The following is a 27,344-nucleotide window of genomic DNA, read 5'->3' as shown; positions in this document are numbered from 1 at the left end:
GCTTACACCTGACCAGCAGGCAGCCTATGTGTAAAGCAGAGAAGAGAGAACGCTACTCTGATTTGCAGCTGAGGGGCATTCCCTAAGCAAGGCAGAGTGTTGACAGCTGAGGGAAAATAAAGAAGCAAAATCCTGGTTTGGAGTAGCCAGGATAACTTTTGGAAGGGGGTTGAGAAACTCAGTTGCTTGGGAAATAGAAACTGAAGGATGGGAATCTGGGAGCAAGAGTTTGAAGCAACTTAAGAGATGGGCAGAAAATTGGCAGATGAGTTTTAATGTAGAAAAATGCAAAGTGATGCACCTGGGCAGCAAAAACAAAGAGCATGAGTATAAACTATTAGGTATAACATTGGGGAAGAGCGAACAAGAGAAAGACCTGGGGGTACTGATAGACAGGACCCTGAAGCCGTCGGCTCAATGCGCAGCGGAGGCAAAGAAAGCTAACAGGATGTTAGGCATGATAAAGAAGGGAATCACGAGTAGATCAAGGGAGGTCATAATGCCACTTTATAGAGCAATGGTCAGACCACACTTGGAATACTGTGTCCAACACTGGTCCAAACACTGGTCTCCATACCTGAAGAAGGATATAACACTGCTGGAGAGGGTGCAGAGGCGAGCGACGAAGCTAGTAAAAGGTATGGAAAACTTGAGCTACAAAGATCGCCTCAGAAAACTGGGATTATTCACCCTTGAGAAGAGAAGAGAAGACTGAGAGGGGATCTGATAAAGACTTTTAAATTGCTAAAAGGAATCGACAAAATGGAGCAAGCTCACTCACCAGCAGGGGGAAAGGATGGTGAGCAAGAAACAGCGTTATTCACATTGGCAAATGTGACCCAGACTCGGACCAGGGGTCATGGCCTGAAGCTGAGAGGGGACATGGCCAGGACAAATGTCAGAAAGTTCTGCTTCACACAGCGAGTGGTGAACGCCTAGAACTCTCTCCTGAAAGAGATGGTGGAGGAAACCACCATTCTAGGATTTAAGGGAAAATTGGATGCAATCTTCTTGCAGGACACATTGAGGGATACGAGTGACTAATGTATTCGCCAGGGTACGCCTGGCAGAGCCTCCGCGTGTGCGGATCACCGGACTGGATGGACCCCAGGTCTGATCCGGTGCAGGCATTTCTTATGTTCTCACCTCAGGCCAGTTCCTATACCCAGTGAAGTGGGCTGCATGTTATCCGGAGGAAGAGGAACTGGCTGAAGAGGAAAGCAGACAGTTGCCTCAGGAAAGTTAAGGAGAATGAAGGACCCTGGCAGAAGGGGGAAGAGCAGAGAAGCCCAGGAGGTTAAGCACCCTGAAGCCAGAAGCAGCCAAGGGATTAGCCAGTGGAGGGAAGCAGGCTATGATCCCTCCAGCATTGTGAAACAGAAGCCTAAAAGCTCCCAGAAGGGAAAGGAGACAAAATCCCAGGAGGATTACCAGGTGGAGGTTCAAAGCCTGCCTCTGGATCTGGCTAGAGAGCTGGAGGCAGCTAACTGCTTTATTGATGATGTAATAGAAGAACAGAGGGCAGCTGCTGGCAGTTCATTCCAGTTAAAGGGGGAGAAGAAAATCCTCCAAGAGCAATTGGTAGTGTTGGAAGACGAGTTGAAAAATCAGAATGAAAAAGTAAGAGAAAGTGAAAATGCATTTTGGAGCATGGAGGCAGAGAATGTCACACTCCGGGTAGCTCTAGACCAGAAGTCTATGGAGATAAGGGAGCAGAACACCCAGTCCCAGGAGAGGGACTTGGCACTGACAGAAATGCAGTCACAGGTGGAGGAGCTCAACTCCTTGGAAATTGCCATTATCTACCGAGAAGAGCAGCTTGAGAAAGAGAGAGAATGGTGGCAGATCCAGAATGTTTGGCAAAAGCTCAGCAGGAAGCTATAATACAGGAAGCCATGAAGTTAAGCATCTGCCTGAAGCAGGAGAAAGAAAGGACTACCCAGCTCCAGGAGCAGGAAGCCCAGGTAGAATCCTCAAATGCAGCTCTGCAGTTTTGGGTGGCAGAGTTAGTTATGGAAGGAAAAAAGGCACAAGAACTCACCCAAGTTGCAGAGGAGCAACATGAGAATGCTTTTGTTGACATCAGCCAGGCACATGAACAGTGCTAGAATTGCTGGTAGAAACACTGTGGTGTGAGAGAGCTCAACTTAAGGAACAGAAAGTTGGGAGCAAGAGAAGAAAGAAATAACCTGCAAGGTAAACCAATTGCAAGAGCAATTAAAAAAGTGTCTCAATTGACTACTGTGAGGAGATAGAGAAAAGGCTGATCAAGGAGGTAGCCAAGAAAACAAAGCAACTGACAGATCTGGAGAAGGAGCTGACACAGTAGCAACAAGTATCCCAGAAGTTGAAGGACCAGGTTAGCCTGTTGATAGCACAGAGGGAGGGTTATCAAGCCAAAGCAGAGGCTGCAGATGCTAAAGCAGAGCAGCTACAACAGGAGTTGGCAGCTTTATGAGGCTGTGCAAAAGTGTGAGGCAATGACAGTTAAGGCTAGGAGATTGAAAGAGCTCCAGGAAAGTATACAAGAATTTTGCCACCAGAAGGAGGAGGTGGAAAAAAAGAGAAGCAAGCATTTAGCAGGAGTATGCTGGCCTAAGAGAGGAGCATACGGTGTTGTTTCAGCAGTTGCTGGAGGCACAGTGTCAGCTCAAGACTCTGAGCCAACAGTTTAATCAAATGAAAGGACAACTATGCTAGGAATTGCTACAAGTTAGAAGCGACTGTAAGGTGCTTCAGTTTGATCATGACAAAGTCTCAGCATCTAAAATTACTTTGGAAAAGGAAGTTGATGAGCTGAACCAGAGGCTTTGGAGGATGGAACAGGATTTAGAGGCCAGCCCAGAGAAAATTACTTGAAGAAAACCATTGAGGAATTAAAAAAAGGAAAGAAATGCCCTCAGTTGCCAAAATGACCAAAAGTTGAGAGAGATGAGTCAACTAGAAGAACTTACAAAGCTCGTACACAGTTTAAAGGAGAAACAAAGGTTTTCAGAAGAACTGGAAATTAAGATTATGTTGGAATCTGGTTTAAAGGCAGCTGAGATGAAACTTCAGAGAAAGAGTGTTCAGGAGCGGCTGATACAGACATATGTCCAACGAGTAGAAGATGAATGGGCCCAGGAAGTGGCTTCATGATGCCTTGGAAGGCTTAAAAGAGGCAAGCTGGGATAATCTGCAGAAAAGGGACTTGGCGACCTCCACAGGATTTTGGAAAGAATTACTGCAAGCATGCATGCTGGGCGATAGAAAGAATACCACAGTGAAGTTCTCCAAAGGTGGCTATCCACTGGGGTTTACAGTCCAGTTCTATCCTACACATAGAAGCCTAATGCTAGTAAAATAACCACAGATGAGAAAAAGTCTCAATCTGTGGGACCTTACCAAACTCCCTGGATGGAATTCCGGGAAGTTCCCCTAAAAAGAATAAATACCTTGGAAGAAAGTGAAGTAAATCCAAGGAGGGGACTGGAGCCCAAATCTGAGGAATGGAGAAAGCATGCTAGGTTTGCTTTGAGGAAAGCAAAGCCTGCAAATTCTGAGGAAAAGAGCCAAGAGAAGGCAAAAACTAAAGCAGGAAAGGACTCTAATTTGGTTGTAGGAGATAACTATAGTCCTAACCAAACCCTATGTCTATGGGCACAAGTGATAAAGTGGCCAAGGGTCGAGTGTGGCAGAAGCCGAAGAAAGCGTTTGTTTGAGACTCTCCTACGGGAGAAGGAAACCAAGAGGGGATGACCTGTATCCTGATGACTACTTGGATCTACAGGAAGAAGAAAAGTTGGGCGCAGCAAGATCTATGATGGTACAGGTGGGGCTGCCTAAAGAAAAGACAGAAGACTTTGCAATTAAGACAGCCGGAAATTCAAGAAGGCTTGGTACCCATGGAGAAGAGTTCCAGGAAGAGTGTGGATAGTCTGGTTTTCAAATTGCAAGGCCATTGGCGGATGGGGCCCAATGGCTGCTGTGCTTATTGTGCCCTGATCACTGTGTGTGCAGCAGGAATGGAGTGTGAGAGAGGGAGTTGTGGCCCTGGGGTGGTCCTGGAGATTACTAATAATGATTACAGTTCTAGGTGTCCTGAGTGTGTTCTACCCTTTACCTGTTTGGAAGTTGCTCCCCCTATGAGGGGTGAGCTGGGGGGGGGGGTATGTGAGGGGGTCAAGGATTCTCCCTCACGAGTGATGTAATGTTGGTGGGCAGTAAAGGGTGCTGGCCAATTGGGTAAACTACAGGGTTCAGAATGCATTGATCTCTGTAGCTCAGAGCTCAACCCTTGTCCAGCAGGTGGCACTGAACTGCATGAACAGGCAACCCTGCTGAGTCATGGGGTGGAACTCAGGCAGGAAGAGCTTCATATGCCCAGTCTGGAATTCATTCTGGAAGGTCCCCATGAGAGGCCCCTAGGAGAGGGTACCTGTGAGAAGGTGAGAGCCTCCACAAAGATACTTCCCTGAGCAGAGAAGGCTCAGAAGCCGTGGGTTAAGGAGAACCCCGAGGAAGCTGAGAAGACTGATAAAGGATTGCTTGGAAGAGCTGGTATGGTGAGTGGTGTTGTGCTTGGCAGGATGAGAAGCCTGCTGAATATAATGGAAGCTTGGACAGTAAAGGTGCTGGCTAAGGTAAGCCAATGTTTATTTGGTTGAGGCTGTCTGCTGAAGAGCCTAACACTGCTGTGAAAGGAACAGCTAATGTTTGTTGTGGCTGAGGTAAGCCACGCAGGTTTTGAAATTGCTGAGAGCTGATTAACTGACTAAATACTGAATAGGAATTGATATTTTCAAGTTTATTAAAACTTTGTTGTACACGCAATATCAAATACTTCAATGCGTATGACAATTTAAAATTAGGAGACAAAAATAAAACAATTTATACAAATAAACATACAATGTATGTATACAAGTAATTAGCGATACAAAAGGGAAGAGGGGTGAACTACAATCTTTGAAGAAAGTAAGAGTACATTTAGGGGAAAAACAACATCAGGAGGGTGAAGAAGAATGTTTTAAAAATATGGCTCAGCCTAAAAAAGAGGATGGGAAGATTGTGACCTATACATAAGGTCTGGTTAAAATTAGGTATTTGAGCCTGGGATTAATGATAGATGATCTATGTCTCAAATGCGTCTTTGTACAGGTGGCAATTTAATGTGCTTTAAAATTTTTCTAATGAGGTTTCTCCACATAGATAAATTGGTAAATTGTTCCAAAGCTGGGGTGCTATGACTGAGAAAATTGTAGATCTTCTGGTACCTATTATTTTTAGAGAAGGGATAGTCAGCAAATGCTGTACCGTTGATCTAAGTGTCCTTGCTGGAGAATATGGCATCAAAAACGATCCAGAAATATTGGTGCATTGGTTTGTTGGATTTTGAAGGTTATCAGTGCAATTTTATAGATTATTCTGTGCGAAATTGGTAACCAGTGTGCTCTTTGTAGAAGAGGTAAGACATGATGATATTTTTTTGAGTTAGTAATAATTTTTGAGTTAGTAATAATTTGAGTTAGTTATTTGTATAATTTGTAGCCTTCTTATTTATTTCTGGGTTATTCTATGATACAGTGTGTTGCAGTAATCTAGCCTAGAAATGACCAAAGACTGAATGAGAATGTTAAGAGCTTCTGGTTTTAAAACTTTGGATAAAGATCTAATAAGACGTAACTTATAGAAACAGTTTTTAACTACTGAACTAATCTGATCATGAAAAGAAAGTTCTTGGTCTAGTAAGAACAAACTGTTACACTGGAATAAGAGGCTGACCTTAAAGTATAGAGTTTTGGTTTCTCTGAGCTTGTGAAGGAACAAACTCAGGTCCTATGCACCAATAAAATTGTTCATTATACCTTCAGGAGTGTCTAGAAGTGTATATGTGTATGAATACAGAAAGGTTTGTTAGAAAACCTGGCCTGGAGCACTGCAGGTCCTGGCAGTGTGATAGGGAAATGACCGCTCATCTCATCACACTGGGTCAGACCAATGGTCCATCAAGCCCAGTAGCCTGTTCTCACAGTGGCCAATCCAGGTCATTAGTACATGGCCAAAATCCAAGGTGTAGCAATATTCTATGCTACCAATCCAGGGCAAGCAGTGGCTTCCCCCATGTCTTTCTCAATAACAGACTATGGACTTTTCCTCCAGGAGCTTGTTCAAACCTTTCTTAAAACCAGCTATGCTAGCCACTCTTACCACATCCTCTGGCAACGCGCTCCAGAGCTTAACTATTCTCTGAGTGAAAAAAAATTTCCTCCAATTGGTTTTAAAAATATTTCTCTGTAACTTCATCGAGTGTCCCCTAGTCTTTGTAATTTTTGATGGAGTGATAAATCGATCCACTTGTACCTGTTCTATTCCACTCAGGATTTTGTAGACTTCAATCATATCTCTCTTTAGCTGTCTCTTTTCCAAGCTGAAGAGCCCTAACCATTTTAGTCTTTCCTCATATGAGAGGAGTTCCATTCCCTTTACCATCTTGGTCGCTCTTCTTTGAACCTTTTCTAGCATCATTATATCTTTCTTGAGATAAGGAGACCAGAATTGAACCCAATACTCCAAATGAGATTGCACCATGAAGCGATACAGGGGCATTATGACATTCTTAGTCTTGTTAACCACCCCTTTTTTAATAATTCCCAGCATCCTGTTTGCTTTTTTGGCTGCCGCCGCACATTGGCCAGAAGGTTTCATCGTATTGTCTACAGTGACACCCAGATCCTTTTCTTGGGCGCTAACCTCCAAGGTGGACCCTAGCATCCGGTAACTGTAATTCAGGTTATTTTTCACAATGTGCATCACTTTGCATTTGTCCACATTAAATTTCATCTGCCACTTGGACATCCAGTCTTCCAATTTCCTAAGGTTCGCCTGCAATTTTTCACAATCCGCATGCGTTTTAACAACTTTGAACAGTTTAGTGTCATCTGCATATTTAATATAATAATAATAATAACTTTATTTTTCTATACCGCCATAGTCAGGTGACTTCTAGGCGGTTTACACTGTAAGAAGGCTGGACATTCAGCGAATAACAAGAGGTCTCAATACAATACAATACAATACAATGAGTCTGTATACAACACAGTACAATATAATACAACGAGTCTAAATATAATACAATACAATAAGTCTAAAGACAACACCATACATAAGTCTAAATACAGTATCGTACAATGAGTCTAAATATAATACAATAGTGTAGAGGGGAAAGTTACAGATTGGAGTTCAATGGGTAATGAGTAACTGAGTATTTCTTTAGAACTTCCATTTGAATTGGAGTACTATGGATAGCGAATATCTGAATACATGAGGGGCATCTTGAGAGAAAGAAAGAAAGGCATTTAAAGGGAGGGGAGTCCTAGTGCGGGAGGGGACAATTTTAGTCAGTGAATTTTTTTGAATAGGGCGGTTTTGATCGATTTGCGGAATGCACTGTAAGACAGGTTGGGTTCGTTTATGTAGTTTTTCAGCCAAACTTGCTGTCTGTTCGCTTGGAACTTAAAGGTTCTATCCAGGAATGATTTGTATCTGCAGCCCGTAATCTTTGGGTATGCAAATATGTTTTTGTTTCTGGTCGCTCGTGTGGGATTGTGTAGGATGAAGTGAGTTTGTAGGTATGAAGGTGCTAGTCCCCAGACTTGCCTGAAACAGGTGCAAGCAAATTTGAATAGTATTCGCGCTTCAATTGGAAGCCAGTGCAGCTTTTTATAGTAGGGGCTGATGTGGTCGGTTTTCTTAGTCCGAAGATTAGTCGAACGGCGGTGTTTTGTATTAATCTCAGTTTTTTTATTGTTTTTTGTGGGATGCCCAGGTAGATGATGTTGCAGTAGTCAAGAATGGATAAGATCAGTGCCTGTACCAGCAACCTGAATGATATTGGGTCAAAGTATTTTTTTATGGACCTTAGTCTCCATAGTGTGTAAAAACATTTTTTCACTAGTAAGTTTGTGTGGTCAGTCATAGTTAGGTGTGTGTCTAGAGTGATACCAAGTATTTTTATGTTATTAGAAATTGGGTATTCGTGATTGTTTATTTTTATCGATGTTCTCGTAATTTTGTCATTAGGACTAGACAGAAAGACTTTTGTTTTTTCTGCGTTTAGTTTTAGTTTGAAATTGGTGGTCCATTTATCGATTTCGGTCATTACGTTTGAGAGGTTGTCTACAATTTCTTTTGTGATGTCATTTAAGGGGATTAGAATGGATATGTCGTCTGCGTAAATGTAGTGTATTAAGTTTAGTTTTTGTAGGAGGTGACCTAAGGAGGCGATATAGATGTTGAAAAGTGTGGGCGATAGGGGGGAACCTTGAGGCACGTCTGATGGGTTTTCCCATGGTTTGGAATAATTTCCATTGCTGATTACTCGGTAGGATCTGTTTGATAGAAATTCTTGGAACCATTTCTTTGCCTTTCCAGAAATTCCCATTACTTCAAGGCACAGTAGCATGATTTCATGGTCTACCAGGTCGAACGCGCTGCTGAGGTCTAATTGTAGAATTAGTGCGCTTTTGCCTTTGCTAAAGAGATCATAAAGGTGGTTTAGTAAGGAGGCTAAGACAGTTTCTGTGTTGTATCCTTTCCTGAATCCTGATTGGTGTTCACTAAGGATGTTAAATTTGTCCAGGTAGTTTACTAGTTGAAGGTTGACCAATCCTTCCTGTATCTTTGTGAAAAGGGGAATGCTTGCTATGGGTCTGAAATTGGATGTCAGAGCTGAAGAGGTTTTCTGATCTTTGGGGATTGGAGTGATTAGTATGTGTCCCAATTTTTTGTTTAGTGTTCCGCTTGTGAGGGCGGATGCTAGCCATTCAAATAGTTCCTTTTTAAATTCTAGAGGGGCAACTGTCATGATTTTAGGGGGACATGCATCAAGTAGACAGTTAGATTTGGTGTATTTGTTGAAGAGATTTAGGAACTGATGCCAATTTGGATATTCGAGGTGGTCCCATATCATGTCTACTCTGGTGTCTTGGTCGTGAGGTTCGAGGTATTGAAGAGCATTTGTTATGGTAGTGGGTAGAGTTGCTCTTAAGTTAGCGATTTTATTTTGAAAGAAGTTGGCTAGGGTTTGTGCCGATGGAGTGGGTTCATTGTCCTTTTTCAGTATTTGTGTTGTATCGGTTATTGTTTTTACTAGTTTGAACAATTCTTTGCTGTTTATTTTTGAAGTACCAATTTTTTTTGCATAATGCTTAGTGCGTTTTTCTTTGATCAGATTTTTGTATGTTTTCATTTTTTGTTTCCAGTTTGTCTTGTCTGACTCATTGTTTGTTTTTTGCCAGATTCTCTCCAATTTTCTTAGTTCCTGTTTGGTGGTTAGTAGTTCACAGTCAAACCATTCATTTGGTGGTCTATTTTTCTTTTTGTATGTTTTATATGGTGCTATTTGGTCTAGGAGTTCTTTGCTGTAAGTTTCCCATTAGAGAATGACACGGTGAAAAAATTGGTCCCCGTCACCGCCCCGTCCCCGTCTCACCATCCTCTGCACCGCCCCGTCACCGTCATTCCCTTCACCGCCCCGTCACCGCCACTGCCACCCCATTCACCGCCCCGTCACCGCCACTGCAACCCCATTCACCGCCCCGTCACCGTCACCGCTGCATACATAAAAGCCTCAAACGGGTACGATTTTATATACTTTTCTAATATCTCCCCTATGTATCTGCCATTGCCCCCCCCCTGTGTCCATATACCATCCCCATGGCATGTCCCCTTTTTGTCTCTGTCCCTATGCCCCATGCACATAATTTCCCCTCTTTCTGTTACCTTCCTGTGTCCAGATTTCCCCTATCTTCCTCTTCCATACCAGTGTGTCTCTTCTTTTCAACCCCATCTAGCTTTTTTCCCTCTTTCTTCCCCCCCCCCTGCTTCTAGCATCTGGCTCACCTGCCTGTCCTTCCCTTTCTTTCCTGCTGTGGGTTTTTCTTTCCGTTTTCATCACCTTGGCCCAGAATCCTTTTCCCTTTCACTCCCTCCTTACAGTCTGAGCCGGGAACACGGGTGATCGCACGGTCCTCGCAGCCCCCACCCGCCTGCCCAATCGATCCTAGTGTTTAGCCAGTTCTCTCCCTTCTCCTCACCTTAATTTGCAGGCTTTCTTTTTCAGCGACCTGCACGCTTTCCCAAAGAGCCGCACACGCGCGGCTGCTCAGTGTTCAATCTTCTGCTCTGCTGCAACTTCCTGTTTCCGGTTGCGTCAGAGCAGAAGATCGAAACTGAGCAGCAGCGGCTCTTTGATAGCGTGCGGGTCGCCGAAAAAGAAAATCTACAAACTAAGGTGAGGAGAAGGGAGAGAGCTGGCTAAACACTAGAATCGATTGGGCAGGCGGGTGTGAGCTGCGGGGACCGCGCGATCCTTCATGCCTCACTGCGGGGACAAGACCCATTCACCACCCCGCGGGCGGTGAATGGCCTTGTCCCCGTCGCCGCAGCGACTGCTAGTTTTCTTCCCCGTTTTCGGCGGTGACCCGCGGCTAAAATGCGGTGGCCGCGGGTAAACCGCCACCGTGTCATTCTCTATTTCCCATCTTGTAGGGAAATCCTGATTATCATTGGTTATGGGATGTAATTCATAGTGGGTCCAGAATTCTGTTGGGTTAATAATGCCCCGGCTGGTTATTGTGTTCGTATTGACGTTTTTGAGTTTTTGTTGTGTGTTCTGTTTTAGCCAGTGTAGATTGAACTTGCCAATGAAGTGGTCTGACCAGACGCATTTTTCCCAGGGTCCTGGGTAATATTGTATTTTGGGATCTATTGTTTCTTTGTGGGAGAAGGTGATTAAGTCTAGTTTGTGTCCTTTTTCATGGGTTATTTCTGTGTCTGGGTTTGGAAAGTCTAGTGATATTAGGAAGTTGGCGATTTCGGATATTTCTGGTTTTGTCTGTTGCTCTAGATGTGTGTTTATGTCTCCCAGAAGCAGGTTGTATGATCCTTTTAGGGTGGATAAGGTAAGGAATTCGGCGAATTCCTCTTTAGTGTTTGCCCATTTTTTGGGTGGGTTATAGAATAAAGTTGTAATTAGAGATTCTTCTAACTGTGCGTTGGTAATTTTGCAGGTTAGTAGTATTTCAAGGTTTTCAGACGATTTGGAGTCTGTCTTGATGTAGTCGAAGTGGTCTTTTAGGATGATCGCTAGTCCTCCTCCTTTTTTCCATTTTCTTGATAGTGGAATGATTTTGTATCCCTGAGGAAGGATTTCTTTCATGATAGTGTCATTGTCAGAGATCATCCATGTTTCTGTCAGAAACAGGAGATCAGGTTTTGTTTGTAGTATCCAATCATTTATTATGTGTGCTTTGTTTCTCACCGAACGGGTATTTAGGTAGTATCCCTTAATGTTTTCGTAACTGTTTGCTGTGGGGATTTCAGAGTATGTTATCTTTCTTAAGTTTCTGTTACAGGTCTTGTTCCTGTGAGGTTTACGGTGTTTGCGGGGTGGTGTTTAGTACTTTGATTTGATGGAGGTCTTGTTGTGGCTGGTTTTGTAGGGGTTGGAGGGCTTAGTTAGCTCGACTGGTCTGAGCCAGGAGATGGGGTAGGTGTGCATGGGTTGGGGGGGGTTGTCTTCATTGCCCCAGCATGTAGAGCATAATAGGTATAGTATCCCTAAGAGTAGTTGCTGTTTATTGCAGATTGCCATGTTGTGTGAAAAGGTGTGCGGTTTGGGTTGGGAGAAGTAGGGACTGTTGCCTGACTGGGTGTGGCAGTCAGCGAGCAATGGAAATGGGTAGAGGTAGAGAGAAACTGGTTGAGAAGACAGAGAGAGTTGGAAGTAAGGAACTGAGTTGAATTGAGAGAGAGGGTTAAGTAAGGGGAGAACTTACGGTATAAAGTGGAGAAAGCTTATCTCTGGGGAAGAAGGATAGTCGTACGGTAGCCTAGTGCTAACAGGTTGAGTATATGGAGTAAGATAGCTGGGCTGGTTGTGCAGTTAGTGCCAGGTCGTGCAGTAACAGACAGTAATTGGTAAGGCAATAATTGGTCATGCACTAACTGGACAAGTCATGTGATAACAGGTTGTACATGCGGTCACCGGCTATTCATGCAATAGATGGTTATACATGCGGTTATCTATTCTTATACCTATTAAATATGCGGTATTATTAAACATGCAGTTATTCATGCGGTTACCTATTATAATACCTATTAAACATGCGGTATCATGCTGTACATGCTGGCTATACATACAGGGTCGGCAATATACGTGCTGGGTAGCCAGTATACGATTGTACATGCAGTCTAAGCAAACAGATTTTAACTGTAAGGAGTACTTATCGTTTATTCTGGAGTTGGGCTTTTCGCTCTGGTGCTTCGCGAAGGTGCGTGCAAAGGTGCACGCGCCTTTGCCGTGCGCCTTCGCCGGTGCGCCGAATGGCTGCGCGCCGTTCTCTCAGGCCAGATATTAGGATCGCCGAGGGGGGGCGGAGCAGGCTCACACTCCCGGGTTGGAGGGGGCGGTTTCGCTGAAGGCCCCAATTCAAAAGTTTGCTGCCGATTGCAGCTGAGGGGGGCTTCCGAGGGTCAGGAAAAAAACCGGCCCGAAGGTAAACTGAGCTCTGCCGACTGCAGGCTCTGATCTGGCTTGCCGTTCTCTCAGGCCAGATATTAGGATCGCCGAGGGGGGGCGGAGCAGGCTCACACGCCCAGGTTGGAGGGGGCGGTTTCGCTGAAGGCCCCGATTCAAAAGTTTGCTGCCGATTGCAGCTGAGGGGGGCTTCCGAGGGTCAGGAAAAAAACCGGCCCGAAGGTAAACTGAGCTCTGCCGACTGCAGGCTCTGATCTGGCTTGCCGTTCTCTCAGGCCAGATATTAGGATCGCCGAGGGGGGGCGGAGCAGGCTCACACGCACGGGTTGGAGGGGGCGGTTTCGCTGAAGGCCCCGATTCAAAAGTTTTCTGCCGATTGCAGCTGAGGGGGGCTTCACTCGTCGTCCCAATTTCCAGTTCATTTATAATAAGTTAAATAGCACTGGTCCTAGTACAGACCAATGTTCCCTCTAAGGATTGATGAGGTGTGTGCAAAAAAAAAAATATGCATGAGCGACAAGTTACATACTCCACAAATTTATGAGCAGGCGCAGAGGACGCATTTTTAAACAAATGTAGTTTATCCTTGTACTCCTTATGTATTTTTAATCATCTATGGATATGTTTGTATGTTTATTGTTCAAATGGTTTTATTTATTTCCCCAAATTTATTTTTGTTATATGCATTGAAAATATTTGATATTGCGTTTAAATCAAAATCTTAATAAACTTGAAACTTGAAACGAGTGCCCGTGAGATTGTGGGAGGGTTAAATACTTAAAACTTAGAAGAATAACAATTTACTTAAAGTTTTTGCTTCGCCAGCTTTCTGGTATCTTTACATACAGTGGCGTACCTAGCATATGTAACACCCAGGGCCCATCATTTTTTGGCACCCCCCCCCATCTGTACGAAAAACATGATTTGTAGTAACAAGCCACACGTCACACATGAGTACCTAGGAAAAGGCAGCATCTTACATATTGCAGTGAGCAGTACATCAATACACCCATTGTAAAACTAAACAAGCCAGACCAGCACAGATCAATCCTACAACGTCAATCCTAACAGAAAACCATGTCTTTCGAACACAGAAAACACCTTCGCCTAGTATGGAATATGTCATCACAAACTAACCCCTCCCCCTTTTACAAAACTGTAGTGTGGATTTTAGCCACGGTGGTAACAGCTCTGATGCTCATAGAATTCTGAGCATCAGCGCTGCTACCACCACGGCTGGCGCTAAAAAACGCTCCACAGTTTTGTAAAAGGGGGAATAAAATAGAAATACACAGCTTCAATGCTCTAGCTCAGGGGTGCCCAAACGTTTTGGGCTTGTGAGCTACTTTAAAATGACCAAGTCAAAATGATCTACCAACAATAAAATTAAAAAACACAAAGCACACTATACGCTGAGAAAATGTTAATTATCATTCCTATTCTGGTTTTTTTTCAAAGAGGTCAAGGCAGATGACTCTATGCATTGTCATCTCAGTAACAACCATACAAAAATAGACAAATATACTCCCTCCCTTTTTATTAAACCGCAATAGCAGTTTTTAGCGCAGGGAACTGCGCTAAATGCCCAGCGCTGCTCTCGACGCTCATAGGCTCCCTGCGCTAAAAAACACTATTGCGGTTTAGTAAAAGGGGGCCATAGTGCAAAATATAGACAGCATATATAAATTCAGACACATTTTGATCACGAAATTTAAAATAAAATCATTTTTCCTACCTTGTCTGGTGATTTCATGAGTCTCTGGTTGCACTTTCATCTTCTGATAGTGCATCCAATCTTTCTTCCCTTCTTTCAGCCTGTATGCTTCCTTTCCTCCAGACCTCATTCCCTCCCCCAACTTTTTCTTCCTCTCTCCCTGCCCTTTCTTTTTTTTTTCTCTCTTGATGCCCCCTTTCTTTTTTTCTGTTTCCCTTCTGTCTCCCTGCCTGCCCTCTTTCTTTCTCCCTACCCTCCACAAAGCTACTGCTGCCACCATCGGGGGAAACAGGCCCCAAAGCCACCGCTGCAACCATCGGGGGAAACAGGCTCCAAAGCCACCGCTGCAACCATCGGGGGAAACAGGCCCCAAAGCCACCGCTGCAACCATCGGGGGAAACAGGCCCCAAAGCCACCACCACAACCATGGGGGGAAACAGGCCCCAAAACCACCGCTGCAACCATCGAGGGAAATAGGCCCCAAAGCCACTGCCGCGGCTGCCCCAAGCTCTCTTTGCTTCCCCCAACGTCAATTTTGCCGTCGGAGAGGAAGTTCCGCCCAGCCAGACAACGATTGGCTGGCCCGAACTTCCTCTCCGACTGCAGCCTTAGGGCAGGTGCACAGCCAGGGCGGACCGCCCCCCCCCCCGGTATGACACTGAAGACATGGCAGCGGCTCCTCTCACGAATCCCCACCTGCGTCGGAAGTCCGATGCAGTCGGGGATCTTGAGAGGAGCCGCCGCTGCATATTTCAACTTTAAAATACAGGCCGCTGCCGCTTCCTCTCACCTCGCCCTCGAGTGAGAGACAGGAGAAAGCGCATGAGCGACACACTGAAAATAGTGAGCAATCGCTCATGCGCTCACCTTAGAGGGAACACTGTACAGACCCCTGCGGCACTCTACTGTTTACCCTCCTCCATTGAGAAAAATGACCATTTAACCCTACCCTCTGTTTTCTATCCGATAACCATTTCCTATTCCACAACTGAACTTTGCCACCTATCCCATGACACTTTAATTTTCTCAGGAGCCTCTCATGAGGAACTTTATCAAAAGCTTTCTGAAAATCTAGATACACTATATCAACTGGCTCACCTTTATCCATATGTTTATTCACACCTTCAAAGGAGTCAAGCAAATTTGTGAGGTAAGTTCAAGTTCAAGTTTCAAGTTTATTAAAATTTGATAAATCGCTTATTACATACTAAGCGAGTAACATTAAAATATAAGATAGGTCAAGAGTTAATTATACAATTTTAAAAGGGGTTAAAAACAAACTGACAAAACAAACAGACTCAGATACATAAAGGAAGGAAAGGAAGAGAAGGCAGTTACAATATTGATATTTTTCATAATTAGGGAAAAAAAGAAAAACCAAATAAGGGGATCTCCCTCGGCTAAACCCATGTTGACTTGGTCTCATTAAATCATGTTTGTCTACGTGTTCCACAATTTTATTTTTTATAATCGTTTCTACCATTTTGCCTGGCACCGAAGTGAGGCTTACCGGTATGTAATTTCCCAGATCTCCCCTGGATTCCTTTTTAAAAATTGGCGTAACATTGGCCACTCTCCAATCTTCAGGTACTAAAGATGATTTTAGCGACAGGTTACAGATCACTAATAGCAGTTCAGCAATTTCATGTTTGAGTTCTTTTAGTACACTGGGATGTATACTATCCGGTCCTGGCGATTTATCACTTTTGAATTTGTCGATTTGGCTCAGTACATCTTCCAAATTCACCGAGATTTCTTTCAGTTCCTCTGCATCATCACCCTGCGCTTGGAACTGGGAGCATTTCTGAAAATGTAACCCTAGAGGATCTGGATTTCAGCTTTCTACCTAAGAGCCTAATTTTGGTTTCCAGAACCTCCCTCCCATATTTTCCTATCTCATTGGTACCTATGTGTACCAGGACAGCTGGCTTCTCCCCAGCACTATCTAAAATCTTATCTATGTGACGTGTGAGGTCCGCCACCTTCATACTAGGCAGGCAAGTTACCAGGCGATCCTCACGTCCACCAGCCACCCAGCTATCTACATGTTTAATAATCGAATCACCAACTACAACCGCTGTCCTAACTTTTCCTCCCGGGCAGAAGCCCCTGGAGAGACATCCTCGGTGCGAGAGGATATTCCATCCCTTGGTGGGCAGGTCCTAGCTACAGGATTATTTCCTATTTCACAAGGGTGATGCTCTCCTTCTAGACCTCTTTCCTCCAAGGCAGCACAGGGGCTACCAGACTGGAGATGAGACTTCTCTACAACATCCCTGTAGGTCTCCTCTATATACTTCTCTGTCTCCCTCAGCTCCTCCAAGTCTGCTACTCTAGCCTCAAGGGAATGTACTCGTTCTCTGAGAGCTAGGAGCTCTTTGCAGCAAGCACACACATATAACTTCTCGCCAACCGGGATAAAATCATACATGTGATTCTCAATGCAAAAGATTGGATAGAAACCCTCTTGTTGCTGTTATTGAGCCGATTAATTAATTAACCTTATTAAGCTACTAGGTATATATTAGACTAGTATAGAGAGCCTTAGGATTTTATTAAATGTTTTATTTAGTGTTTGTTTCTTAGATAGTCTTAGAGTTATATTGTATGCTAATTTATTGTTTGATTCTTTACTGGTAGTGAAATATAAAGAGCTCTCCTGTTGTTCTAATTAGAATAATTAACAATAAATTAAGATTATAAGTATAGAAATGAGCTAGGAGTGGGCGGGAATGGAGACTAATCCAGACCCTGCTCTCTCTGCCTGCCAAAAACTATCTCTATCAGCAGGTTCAAGATTACAAAACTGTAGAACTATAAAAGGCTATTATCCTATGGAGACTAGCTAAGTAAAGTTTGTTCTTTTAAGATCTAAACTGTCTATAGAAGGGAGCCTACAAATGAGCTTTTCTCCTCAAACCTATCAAAGCTCATAGCAAAATAATGTATACTTACCCAAATATATGTCTTCTCCTCTTCTCCTCTCAGAACGAGAATGTCCTCTTCCCTCCTTCTCTCTTCTTAGAAAGAATGCTCAAGAAAAAGATCAGGGTGTCACTTTGGACAATATGATGAAACCTTCTGCCCAGTGTGTGTGTGGTGGTGGCAGCCAATAAAGCAAACAAGATACTAAGAATTATTTTTAAAAAGGGATGATTAACAAGACTAAGAATGTTATAATGCCTCTGTATCGCTCCATGAGTATTGCGTTCATTTCTGGTCACTTTACCTCAAGAAAGATATAGTGGAACTAGAAAAGGTTCAAAGAAGAGTGACCAAGATGATAAAGGGGATGGAACTCCTCCTATATGAGGAAAGACTAAAGAGGTTAGGGCTCTTCAGCTTGGAAAAGACAGTTGAAGGGAGATATGCTTGAAGTCTACAAAATTCTCAGTGGTGCAGAACCAGGTACAAGTGGATTGGTTTGTTTTTTTAAACTCTGTCAAAACTTGCAAAGACTAGGGGACACTCGAAGTATAGGGAAATACACCCCCCCCCCCTCCATATTTACGGGATTAGGGGCAAAGCCGTCCTTCAAATACAAAAAAAATCACAAATAACTTTAGGACTGACTCTGACCCATCCCTGCCTCCCGGTCCTCTCCACCGTACTTACTTTGTAAAGCCTGGTGATCTAGTGGTGAAGCAGGGAAGGAGCGATCTTCCTATGCTCCTGCCCCGTGCAGAGCCAGGAACTCACAGCAGCCATTTTTATTCCCAGTTCTACACCCAGACGAAAACCGTGAATAACCGAAGTTGCGAGTTCCGAACTTATGACTATAGAGGGGGATGTGTACTTTTAAAACCAATAGAAGGAATTTTTTTTCACTTGGAAAATAGTTAAGCTCTGGAACACGTTGCCAGAGGTTGTGGTAAAAGTGGTCAACGTAGCTGGTAATAAGAAGGATTTGGACAATTTCCTGGAGGAAAGGTCCATAGTCTGTTATTAAGATAGATATAGGGGAAGCCACTGCTTGCCCTGGATCGGTAGCATGGAATGTTGCTACTATTTGGGTTTTTGCCAGGTACTAATGACCTGAATTGGCCAACGTGAAGATGAGCTGCTGGGCTAGATGGACTGTTGGTCTGACCCAGTAAGGCTATTATGTTATGTCTTGCTAAGGTCCTCCAGGACTACATTTAAGTTCTAGTATGGGAAAGGTCTGCTCACTGGGGGCCTGAATCTAAGGGACCCCCTAAAATAACAGATAACATCTGGGTGGGCAGATAAGGCAGCTTTCTGCTTCTCGGCCCTGAAACAGGAGAACCCTTAACAGATGCTACCACTAAACCTTTTTCAAGTCCTTCCTGCAGTAAAACCAGGACCTCTGAAACCGGAGCATGGAGACGGTCCATGCTGCACCAGCACTGAAAGGTTCCCAAGCCTTGGCATAAGCTGAAACTATCATCGGATTTTTAGCTCTAAGAGGAAGATTCTCAAAACTAAAATGTGCCTTTTAACGGGCTCACTAAACTGGTTCCAGCCAGTTTAGCATGCATGTTTTTTAGTGGCAGATTATTAAAAAGGCTTACCGTGGTGATTTCCAAGTTTTCTAGCAGTCTCTGATACTGCCATGCAGATGTAGTACAATGAGGTCATTAATATTAAAATGAGCACCCCGAGCGATTCTCTATAATTGCCAAGTGCTTCCCTACCCTCGCTGTGCCACATTTGCGCCCAAAATTTGTCGGCAGGTCTGAGCTGTCGTAGCCTTACTTTCTGATCAGTGCCTGAGCGCTGATCGTTCAGGCACTGACAGGAAAGTAAGGTTTGACAGCTCAGACCCCACCTCCCATGCAAATTAAAATTAAAAAAACCCAAACATACCTCAGTCTGAAGATCGGCAGGAGATATGCCCACTCTCTTCTGCCGTTTCGCACAATCACCCAACACTGATAACGCTCCCATCCCCCTTGCAGCGGGAGAGATGTCCACTCTCTTCTGCTGTTGCCCTCCCAACAATTCCCTTATGCTCCCGATTCTACACACACACACACACATACACCCCCCCCCCCACAGCGAGAGAGATGCCCAATCTCTCTTGCCCCTCGCTTCTCCCTACCTTATTCAGGAAATCCAGATGGATCGACACCTACCTGCTCCAGCTGGCAGGCCTGCCTCTTACAGAATGGTGGTCCTTCCCCTTCTTGGTGCATCCTGGGTTGCACCGGGGAGGGACCTAAGGCTCTGATTTGTCCAGGTTGCTTAAGGCCCCTCCTATGGGAGCTTAAGTCCCCTTCCTGGAAGCTCATCATACTTAATACTTTTTGTAGATCCTGGTCTGGATGCCTAATCTGAAGAGCTTACTCAATATCTAGGACTGTGTTAATGGTACCAGGGTTATATAACTCATAAGTATGATCAATGCAGTAGAGAAAGGGGCCAGGAAGGAAGTGAGCAGAGATAATAGAGATGGAAGGGACCAGCAACTGGACTGGGGGAAGGAGACTGAATTGAGGGAGAAATCAGGAAGAGGACTGGGGATAAATTTGAAACAGAGCAGTTTAGTTGGGGTATAGTGGATGTTTGGGATAGAGTGAATTGTGAAAAAGAAGTTGAAGGGATGTGTGGAGTTAAAATACCTTGCCGCAGTGGAATAACCAACTCTTTCAAGGCACGGTCAAATTTTGATTGGACACAGAAATGTGGGACCAGGAGCTTGGCTATAGGTATCAAATTGCCTGGTATGAATTGGCTGAACCCAGCAAACAGCTTCTTTATCAGACAGAATTTTAAGATGTGCAGCTTAATTCATGTCATGTGATCTTTAATCATGTGTTGCCAGACCTTAAGTGCCCAGTTAATTAGCTGACTGCTTTCCTGTCTCTCTGAGGCTTATCTATGACTTATCTGAGCAGCTGTGAATGACTCATTGTGGTTTTGTATTTTCAGAAATACAGTGCGTAACATATATGCCAGCCGGTTAGGACAAGCAAATGTGAGGAGTGCTTTTCATGAAGATGAATTCCATGTGAACATGGAGAAGGAGGAGAAAGGAAATACACAAGCAGAGGGGAAAAGCAGAGGTGTGTAGTGTGAATATCTAAATTAATAAAAAAAAATTATAGCAGATGGATATACAGGTGGAAGCCACTACATAAAGTAGATAATTGCATTAAGACTAAAACTGTACTGCAAACTGTCAATGTCTATTTTGGGCATCTCTTTCTTAATGTAGATGACCTATGCAAAATCTGACTTCACGTTTATGCTTTTTGTTTTGTACATAAGAATATAAGAATATGTTTGTTTATTGAAATTTGATATACTGCCAAATCTTTAACATAGGTCTCAGTGCTTTATATAGACACTAAGGCCCGGATTTTGTATAGGACGGCCCAGGAGAGGCATCCTATACAGAATCGGGCCTACACTAAACCCCGATTCTGTAACCGGCGTCCATGTTACAGATGCCGGTTACAGAATCGGGTTAGAGTAGATGCGGTCGCTATACTTATCGCGGAAAGGGATCTCTCTGCTGCTATAAGTATAGCGCCGCGGCCGCCTGTCCAATTGCCGGCAGGAGGGTGCCCAAACCCTCCTGCCGGAAGATGCCCCCTCCCCCGATACTACCGATCGCCAGCAGGAGGGTGCCCAAACCCTCCTGCCGGAAGATGCCCCCACCGCGCTAACAGCCCCCAAACCTCCCCCCCACCAAACTAACCTTTAATTGTTGGCCAGACGGGTCTTGCCCGTCCAGCCGGCAGGCCCGCCTCGTCGAAATGAGGCGGGCCCACCCCTTCCCGGCCCATCCCGTGAAGCCTAAGTCCTGATTGGCCCAGGCTCTAGAAGCCTGGACCAATCAGGCCATAGGCATAGCGGGTCCGCCCATCCCCACTAAGCCTAAGGCCTGATTGGCCTGATTGTGTATGCATTGCCTCCTATCCCATGACCATTAAATTTTCTCAAGAGTGTCTCATGAGGAGCTTTTGTCATAATCTTTCTGGAAATCTAGATACACTACATGAGCCAGCTCATCTTTATCCACATGTTTATTCACATTTTGAAAGAAATTAAACAAATTAGTGGGGCAAAACTTCCCTTGGCTGAATCTATGCTGACTGTGTCCCATTAAAGCATAAATCTTCTCATAAGTTCAAAGTCTAGAACTTTCTATGATTAAATACAGTAATTTTGTAAATCAAGGATTGGAATATCTTGATTATCAAGTCAGGAGAAATAATTTTAAGATTTTTGAAATTTCACAGATCTCTTGTGTCATCAATTGACATGGGCAATAAATAATTAACTGAGAAATTAGATGCCAGCAGAGTCTTTGACACCCCCCCCCCCCATTACTAAAGCTTTTTATATTTTGGCTACAGTCAGATCAGGAACATCTGAGGCACAAGGTCAGCAACAAAGAGAAGGTGATATTATGATAACCGAAACCGCCCACAAACGCTCCTACTCACATTTCATACCCAAACTTTGGCACAATCCCTCCATCTGTCAGATCACTAGATGGACTCTGGAACTTCAGGAAGGCCGTGAAAACCTTCCTCTTTACTAACCCAGCGCCTTAAAGTCATTCACCCTGAAATGCCACCCAGTGAACGCACCTATGTCACTTAATTTCACCAGATGCTACTTAGTACATATGTTTAATTGTCAAGTCTGTATTGTAATTTATGTAAACTGTCATCTCTGCTCTGTCTATATTATTATGGATGTACTTTGTAACCCGTTCTGAGCTCCTTTGGGAGGACGGGCTAAAAATTGAATAAATAAATAATCTTCTAGAATCTTCATTGGAATGTATTACTTGAGAACCACTCTAGTGGCTATGTTTGCCCTGAAGCCTAACTTTAATAACGTCCTGAGGCTTTTTTTCTGACGTTTGAATAAATTGTTTTTGGGTTCTAAAATTAGAATTTTTCCTGATTTATCCAAGGCAGCACAGAAGAGGTGCCAGGAGTTCCTGGCTATATGGGGCCAATTTTATTTTACAATTCCCTTGTATTTATGTAGTATTAGGGCAAAGTATTTAATTTTTTTTAAATCTAAATAATTGGTTGATTTAAGGCTGGCTGCTTTCCCCAAGTACATCAGATTTGCTCTTCTCTGGTTTTAGTTTTTTCCTTACTTGGATTTTGATTTTTTATTTTCCTGATTTAGTGGACAAATTGTCTCTTGCCATTTCCTTTAATTTCATTTTTGTTTTTCTTGTATCTTATTGTCACATTGAGTGATGTATTTTGAATAATTTAAAAAAGCATTTTTGTCTGCATTGCATAATTTTTTCTTTATAATGGTTTCCACTTTTCCTGGGCACTGAAGTCAAGCTTACCAGTCTGTAATTTTCTGGATCAGCCCTAGAAATGTTTTAATGAAAATATTTTTATTGAATGAATAAAACTGACAACATACTGTTGCATAGTATCCAACAAAAAGAACTCGTTCTTAGTTAATATTCAATTCAATAATAGTAGATTTGTCATTACTCGTCACCAATCCAAATCCCTTACCCCCAAACCCCTAGACTCCCTCCCATTCCTGTTGTCGCTATGAATTTTTGCCAGTATGGCAAGCTTCTTTTTATATTCCCTTTTATCCTTCTTTATCAATGTTTTGCATCTAACTTGCCAATACTTAGGGCTCCTTTTACAAAGCTGCGCTAGCGGTTTAACGCGCGTAATAGCGTGTGCTAAACCTCCGGCTGCGCTAGCCGCTACCGCCTCCTCTTGAGCAGGCGGTAGTTTTTCAGCCAGCGCGGGGGTTTACGCGTGATGAAAAGTCACGCACGTTAAACCGCTAGCGCGGCTTTGTAAAAGGAGCCCTTAATGTTGCTTTTTGTTTTCTTCATTCAGATCCTTTTAAAAAAATTTTTTTAAGGATGTTCTTTTGGCTCTAATAGTCTTTTTCTCTTCACTTTTTAACCATGCTGGCTTCTGTTTGCTCTTCTTTCCACCTTTGTAGAATACAGTACATCTGACCAATGCTGCTTTTGGCCATAACAGTGCTTCTCCCCATCAAGAATTTAAAACTCAGAGTCTTTTATCAGTAATGATAATTAATTTATTTTACCTTTTCTTTGGTAAATCAAAATTTTAAAGTGAATACAAAATTGCATGCAGCTGTGCCTCTTAAAAATAAATGTAATACAAGAAAACACAAAAGAAAAATATAATTCCACTGCAATAAATGTGTCATTCTGGACAAGCGGTTCGTCTCCCCATGTTTGTGAGCCATATGCAGAAGAAATCCATTCTGCACTTTTTCCCTTTTTGCATGCTTCGCTTAACATTCTTTAGTAATCTCTTGCTTAGACTACGGCAATGCCCTATTTAAGGGAATTACAAAAAAGGAAATTTGATGCCTTCAGATTATTCAGAACACCGCTGTCAAAATTATCTTTAATGCCAAAAAATTTGACCATGTAATGCCTCTAATGGTCAAAGCATACTGGTTGCCCATACTGGTTGCCCATCCCCTATAAAATACTGCTATTAACCTTCAAAACTAGACAAACAGGGCAGCCTGAATTCATTAATAGACTTCTAATACTCCTCACCTCTCAACGTACTCTTCAGTCATCTAATCAAAATCTGCTAACAATTCCATCACTAAAAATTATCAATACTATGCACAATAATATTTTCTCTGTTACTGCCCCCATGCTCTGTAATTCAACACCGGCTCATCTGCGAGAGATTCACACGTTAGATAATTTCAAGACCAGCTTAAAAACAATGCTTTTTAAAGATGATTTTGCAGTATGATTGTCCTTTTAAGGACAACTTAACTAATCACTAGCCCATTCTTCATGGCAATTATAGCAGCTCAGAAAAGAAAAAAAAAAATTAGTACCCCTTACCTTTTGGTTTTTCCTTAATTGTTCTTCTCTCAACTTATTGCAGTTCTACCCTTTTCCTTTCGTGTCAGTTTGGTTTGTGAGATTTTGTACTTGTCTTTATTGGATATTAATTAGCTTTTAATTTTAATGTGTCTGCATTACCGTGTTTTTGCTTTTTATTGTAAAGCCACTTTGTAATTTTGAAAAGGCGGGATAACAAATTTTTAATAAACTTGAAACTTTTCTGTTCTTCTCTCCCTTTTTTCTTATATATTTAGTGCTTTCAGTACTCGGAGCTTTCAACTTGGTATCAGCTCTTTCAGCATAGAGAAGAAGCAGACTGAGTCTGCAACTAACAGCCGATCCCTATTGGTACCTGTTATCCAGCCTGCACAAGCATTTTTGGAGCTTGGGGCTGTCCCCATTTCAGTCCCTCACCTACTGCTTATCAAGGGTTTGAGCGCAGGCTGTTGGGCATCCATAGGAGGCTCAGTGGTGTGTCACAGGATGCCGGCTGCATTTTTTGCCTGTCCTTTCTGGTAGTGCATCCGTTGGTCCACAGGGATGGGGGTGTGGTCAGACATAGTATCTGACTGGCAGCCTGTTGATCAGTGTTAAAGAAGCATTTCCAGCATGAGACAGTGATTCTTCTTCTTTTCAGCTACTGTAAAGAGCTAAGGCAGGCTGCAGCACAGGTCACAGTGAGTAAGGCTGTTACAGCCTGTGAGGTGAATTTGGGGGGTGGGGTCTGAAAAACAGGTTTTTAAGGGTTCCTACATGTTCCTCTTGTTCCCCTTCCTGAATAATCATAATTTCGCTGTTTTTTTTTAACTTTAGTTACTTAGTTTTTATTAGCGTTTTTAGGTGCAAAAATCTTGATGGCGGCAATCTTGGATTTTTAGCAATCGTTTTGCAAAAGTTCACTGCACTTCCAAAACTTCAATTTCTGCCTCAAAACTGGTTGGGATGGAGTTCTTGGGCTTTTTTATCCCAGATTCATGCCAGGATTGTACAAATTCAGAGGCTTAGGAGCGTCCTTGTTCCACATGCTGCTTGGACCGTAGAGACAGCAGCTGTCAGCTTAACCTCTCCTCAGTGTACTCAGATGACAAAAAAGGCAGCCTTTTCTGTTTTCAGGGCCTGGAAATAGTGACCGTTCCATGTGTAAAGATGTGGATGCCCCACAGCCCAAGTAATGCAAAGCAGAGTCATCAAAGGGTGACTCAGCATTCCCTGACCCAGATGCCTTCTCAGACTTCTTGAAATTTATGTGGAAAGCCTTTCACAAAAGCTGTGCTCCTCCTGCGCACTCCCACTGTGCATCAGACTTGCCTCATCGAGGCATAGCCTTCCAAGGTATGTTGTCTTCACAGTTGGCACCAGCAGCCTTAGGGCAATGGATCCTAGGGCACCAGTAACAAAAGAAAACTCTTATGAGCCACTACAGCTGCTCAAGGAAGGAAAAAAGACCACCAAAAGAGAACACCACAACACCAGGTAAGTGTATTGCATCAAGCCAGGTCTGGGTTTATTCACAAAACAAAAAAACATTCAAACCAGCCAGCTTGCCTAGAGTTCAGCAGTTCCACATTGGAAGAAAGAAAATCAATCTTGTCAAGATGTTTAAAATTATAAAGTTTAGTCCAAAGCAAACAAACTGTAATTCCAAACAGTTTCTGGATTAGTACCAGCCAATAAAGTTCTTGGAAACCCTTTTCCTTGGGTCCCTCAGTATTGGGAACATAATCAAATTCAAAAACTTATAATTCAGGCTTTTCAAAGCTGCCGCTGATTCTCCAGCAGATTAATGATTCAAAACTTTCAAATATTTCAAAAAGTCTTTTGGGCTGATATCACTACCTCAGCAACCAACTTGTGGCCGGGGAGTGTGCTCTGTGTGGTCACAATTTGCAAATGATATGCCCTCAAACCCACCACAGAAGACACAGAGCAATCCCCACTTCCTGGGACTGGTAATAGCCCTTCCCCCACCCAGAGGGAAAGAATCCTCCACACATAAAATCCAAAAACAGTTATTTAAAGTTCTTACAAGTGCCATCAAGAACCACACCTTCTTCAGGGTTACTCAACAAAAGGCATTTAGTAAGCTTAGCCAAACAGTATCCAGGTCAAACATTTAGGCAGTTTAATTCACTTGTCTTCAGTCCAGCAAACTTCCATTGGCAGGGCCCCATCAAGCAGTTCAGGATAGGGCTCCAGCTCCATGGTTTGAAAATCCTGAGGCATTAAGTTTGGTGGCTCTGGACCAGCCTCTGTCAGCTCCATACATTCCGGCTGTTCACTGCCATCCAGAGCTCTCAACCCTGAGCATCCCTGCCTTCTCTGTTGCTCCTGCTTTCCCTTCTGCCTCTCTAGCAGTTCTGCTCTCTGATGTAATAGCCTGCAGTCACGCCCCAAACTCTCAGGTGAAAAGGCTTTCCGGCTAGTTCTGCCTCCACGTGATTGCTGGGAACTAAACTAGAGCTGTGTGGGGGTTGTGGAACAGGCAAATCTGCTCTCCTGCTCCTTTTAGAGACAAAGAAGAAAAGTCCACAAAATGGTTAGTTTGGGGTTTAAATAAGCTGTTGCTAGTGCCTTTGCTTCCGGTTTCTGCACTGCTCTGGGAACAGACTTAGCAGGCATAGGCTGAATACCACACAGTCTGCTGCTGTTCAGGACTCGGGAAACCTCTCCAGGGGATACAAATGATGATAGTAATTTTACTGATCCCTTAATTTCCAATGGCAGGGGACCTGGGACCATATGATGGCACTTTAGATCCTATTTTGGCTTCCGAACCTGGGCATGATCCCATGGTTCTGCGTTTAACTTTGCTGCCTTAATGGATCTCATTTCAGAGTCTCTGCATGAGCTGAATTTGGGCACACAGCCAGCCCCTTCTACCTCCTTCTCCCTCATGTATGGAGTGAGGGTATAGTCCTCTATATTTCCCTGTCATCCAGACATTGTCTTGATTTCAGAGCAGTAAGATTCTTCAGAGGGGTCTCTCATAAGACCATAAGAATTGCCGCTACTGGGTCAGACCAGTGGTCCATTGTGCCCAGCAGTCCGCTCACGCAGCGGCCCTTAGGTCAAAGACCAGTGCTCTAACTCCCGCCCTCCCCCTCCACTCTCCTCCCCCCCTCCCCTCCTGTGTTTCTCTCTCCCTCCCTCTCTCCGGCCAATCCAACTTGTCGCTGCCTGTAACTCTGATAAATTTCTGCTAAAATGCTCCAACATTTCCTTCCTCGTTGCCTGTAACTCTGACAAAATGTTGTAAATCCGTGTGCAGATCGGATCCCAATTAATTGATGTGA

The 27,344-nt window shown here is 43.6% G+C and overlaps 1 protein-coding gene across 1 annotated transcript in view; it reads left to right on the top strand.

The window, feature by feature from the left end:
- The window catches only part of TBC1D2 (TBC1 domain family member 2), a 523,004-nt gene that overhangs the window by 183,353 nt on the left and 312,307 nt on the right, over positions 1-27,344 (top strand). The window contains exon 5 of the mRNA XM_033918140.1: positions 20,124-20,257. Within this exon, the coding sequence (XP_033774031.1) occupies positions 20,124-20,257 (134 nt within the window). The remainder of the gene's footprint in view (positions 1-20,123; positions 20,258-27,344) is intronic.

This window comes from Geotrypetes seraphini, chromosome 1, assembly GCF_902459505.1.
Source record: "Geotrypetes seraphini chromosome 1, aGeoSer1.1, whole genome shotgun sequence".
NCBI classification, from domain to species: domain Eukaryota; kingdom Metazoa; phylum Chordata; class Amphibia; order Gymnophiona; family Dermophiidae; genus Geotrypetes; species Geotrypetes seraphini.
Note: the sequence above shows the minus strand (reverse complement) of the source record. Positions and strands in the feature narration are given on the sequence as shown.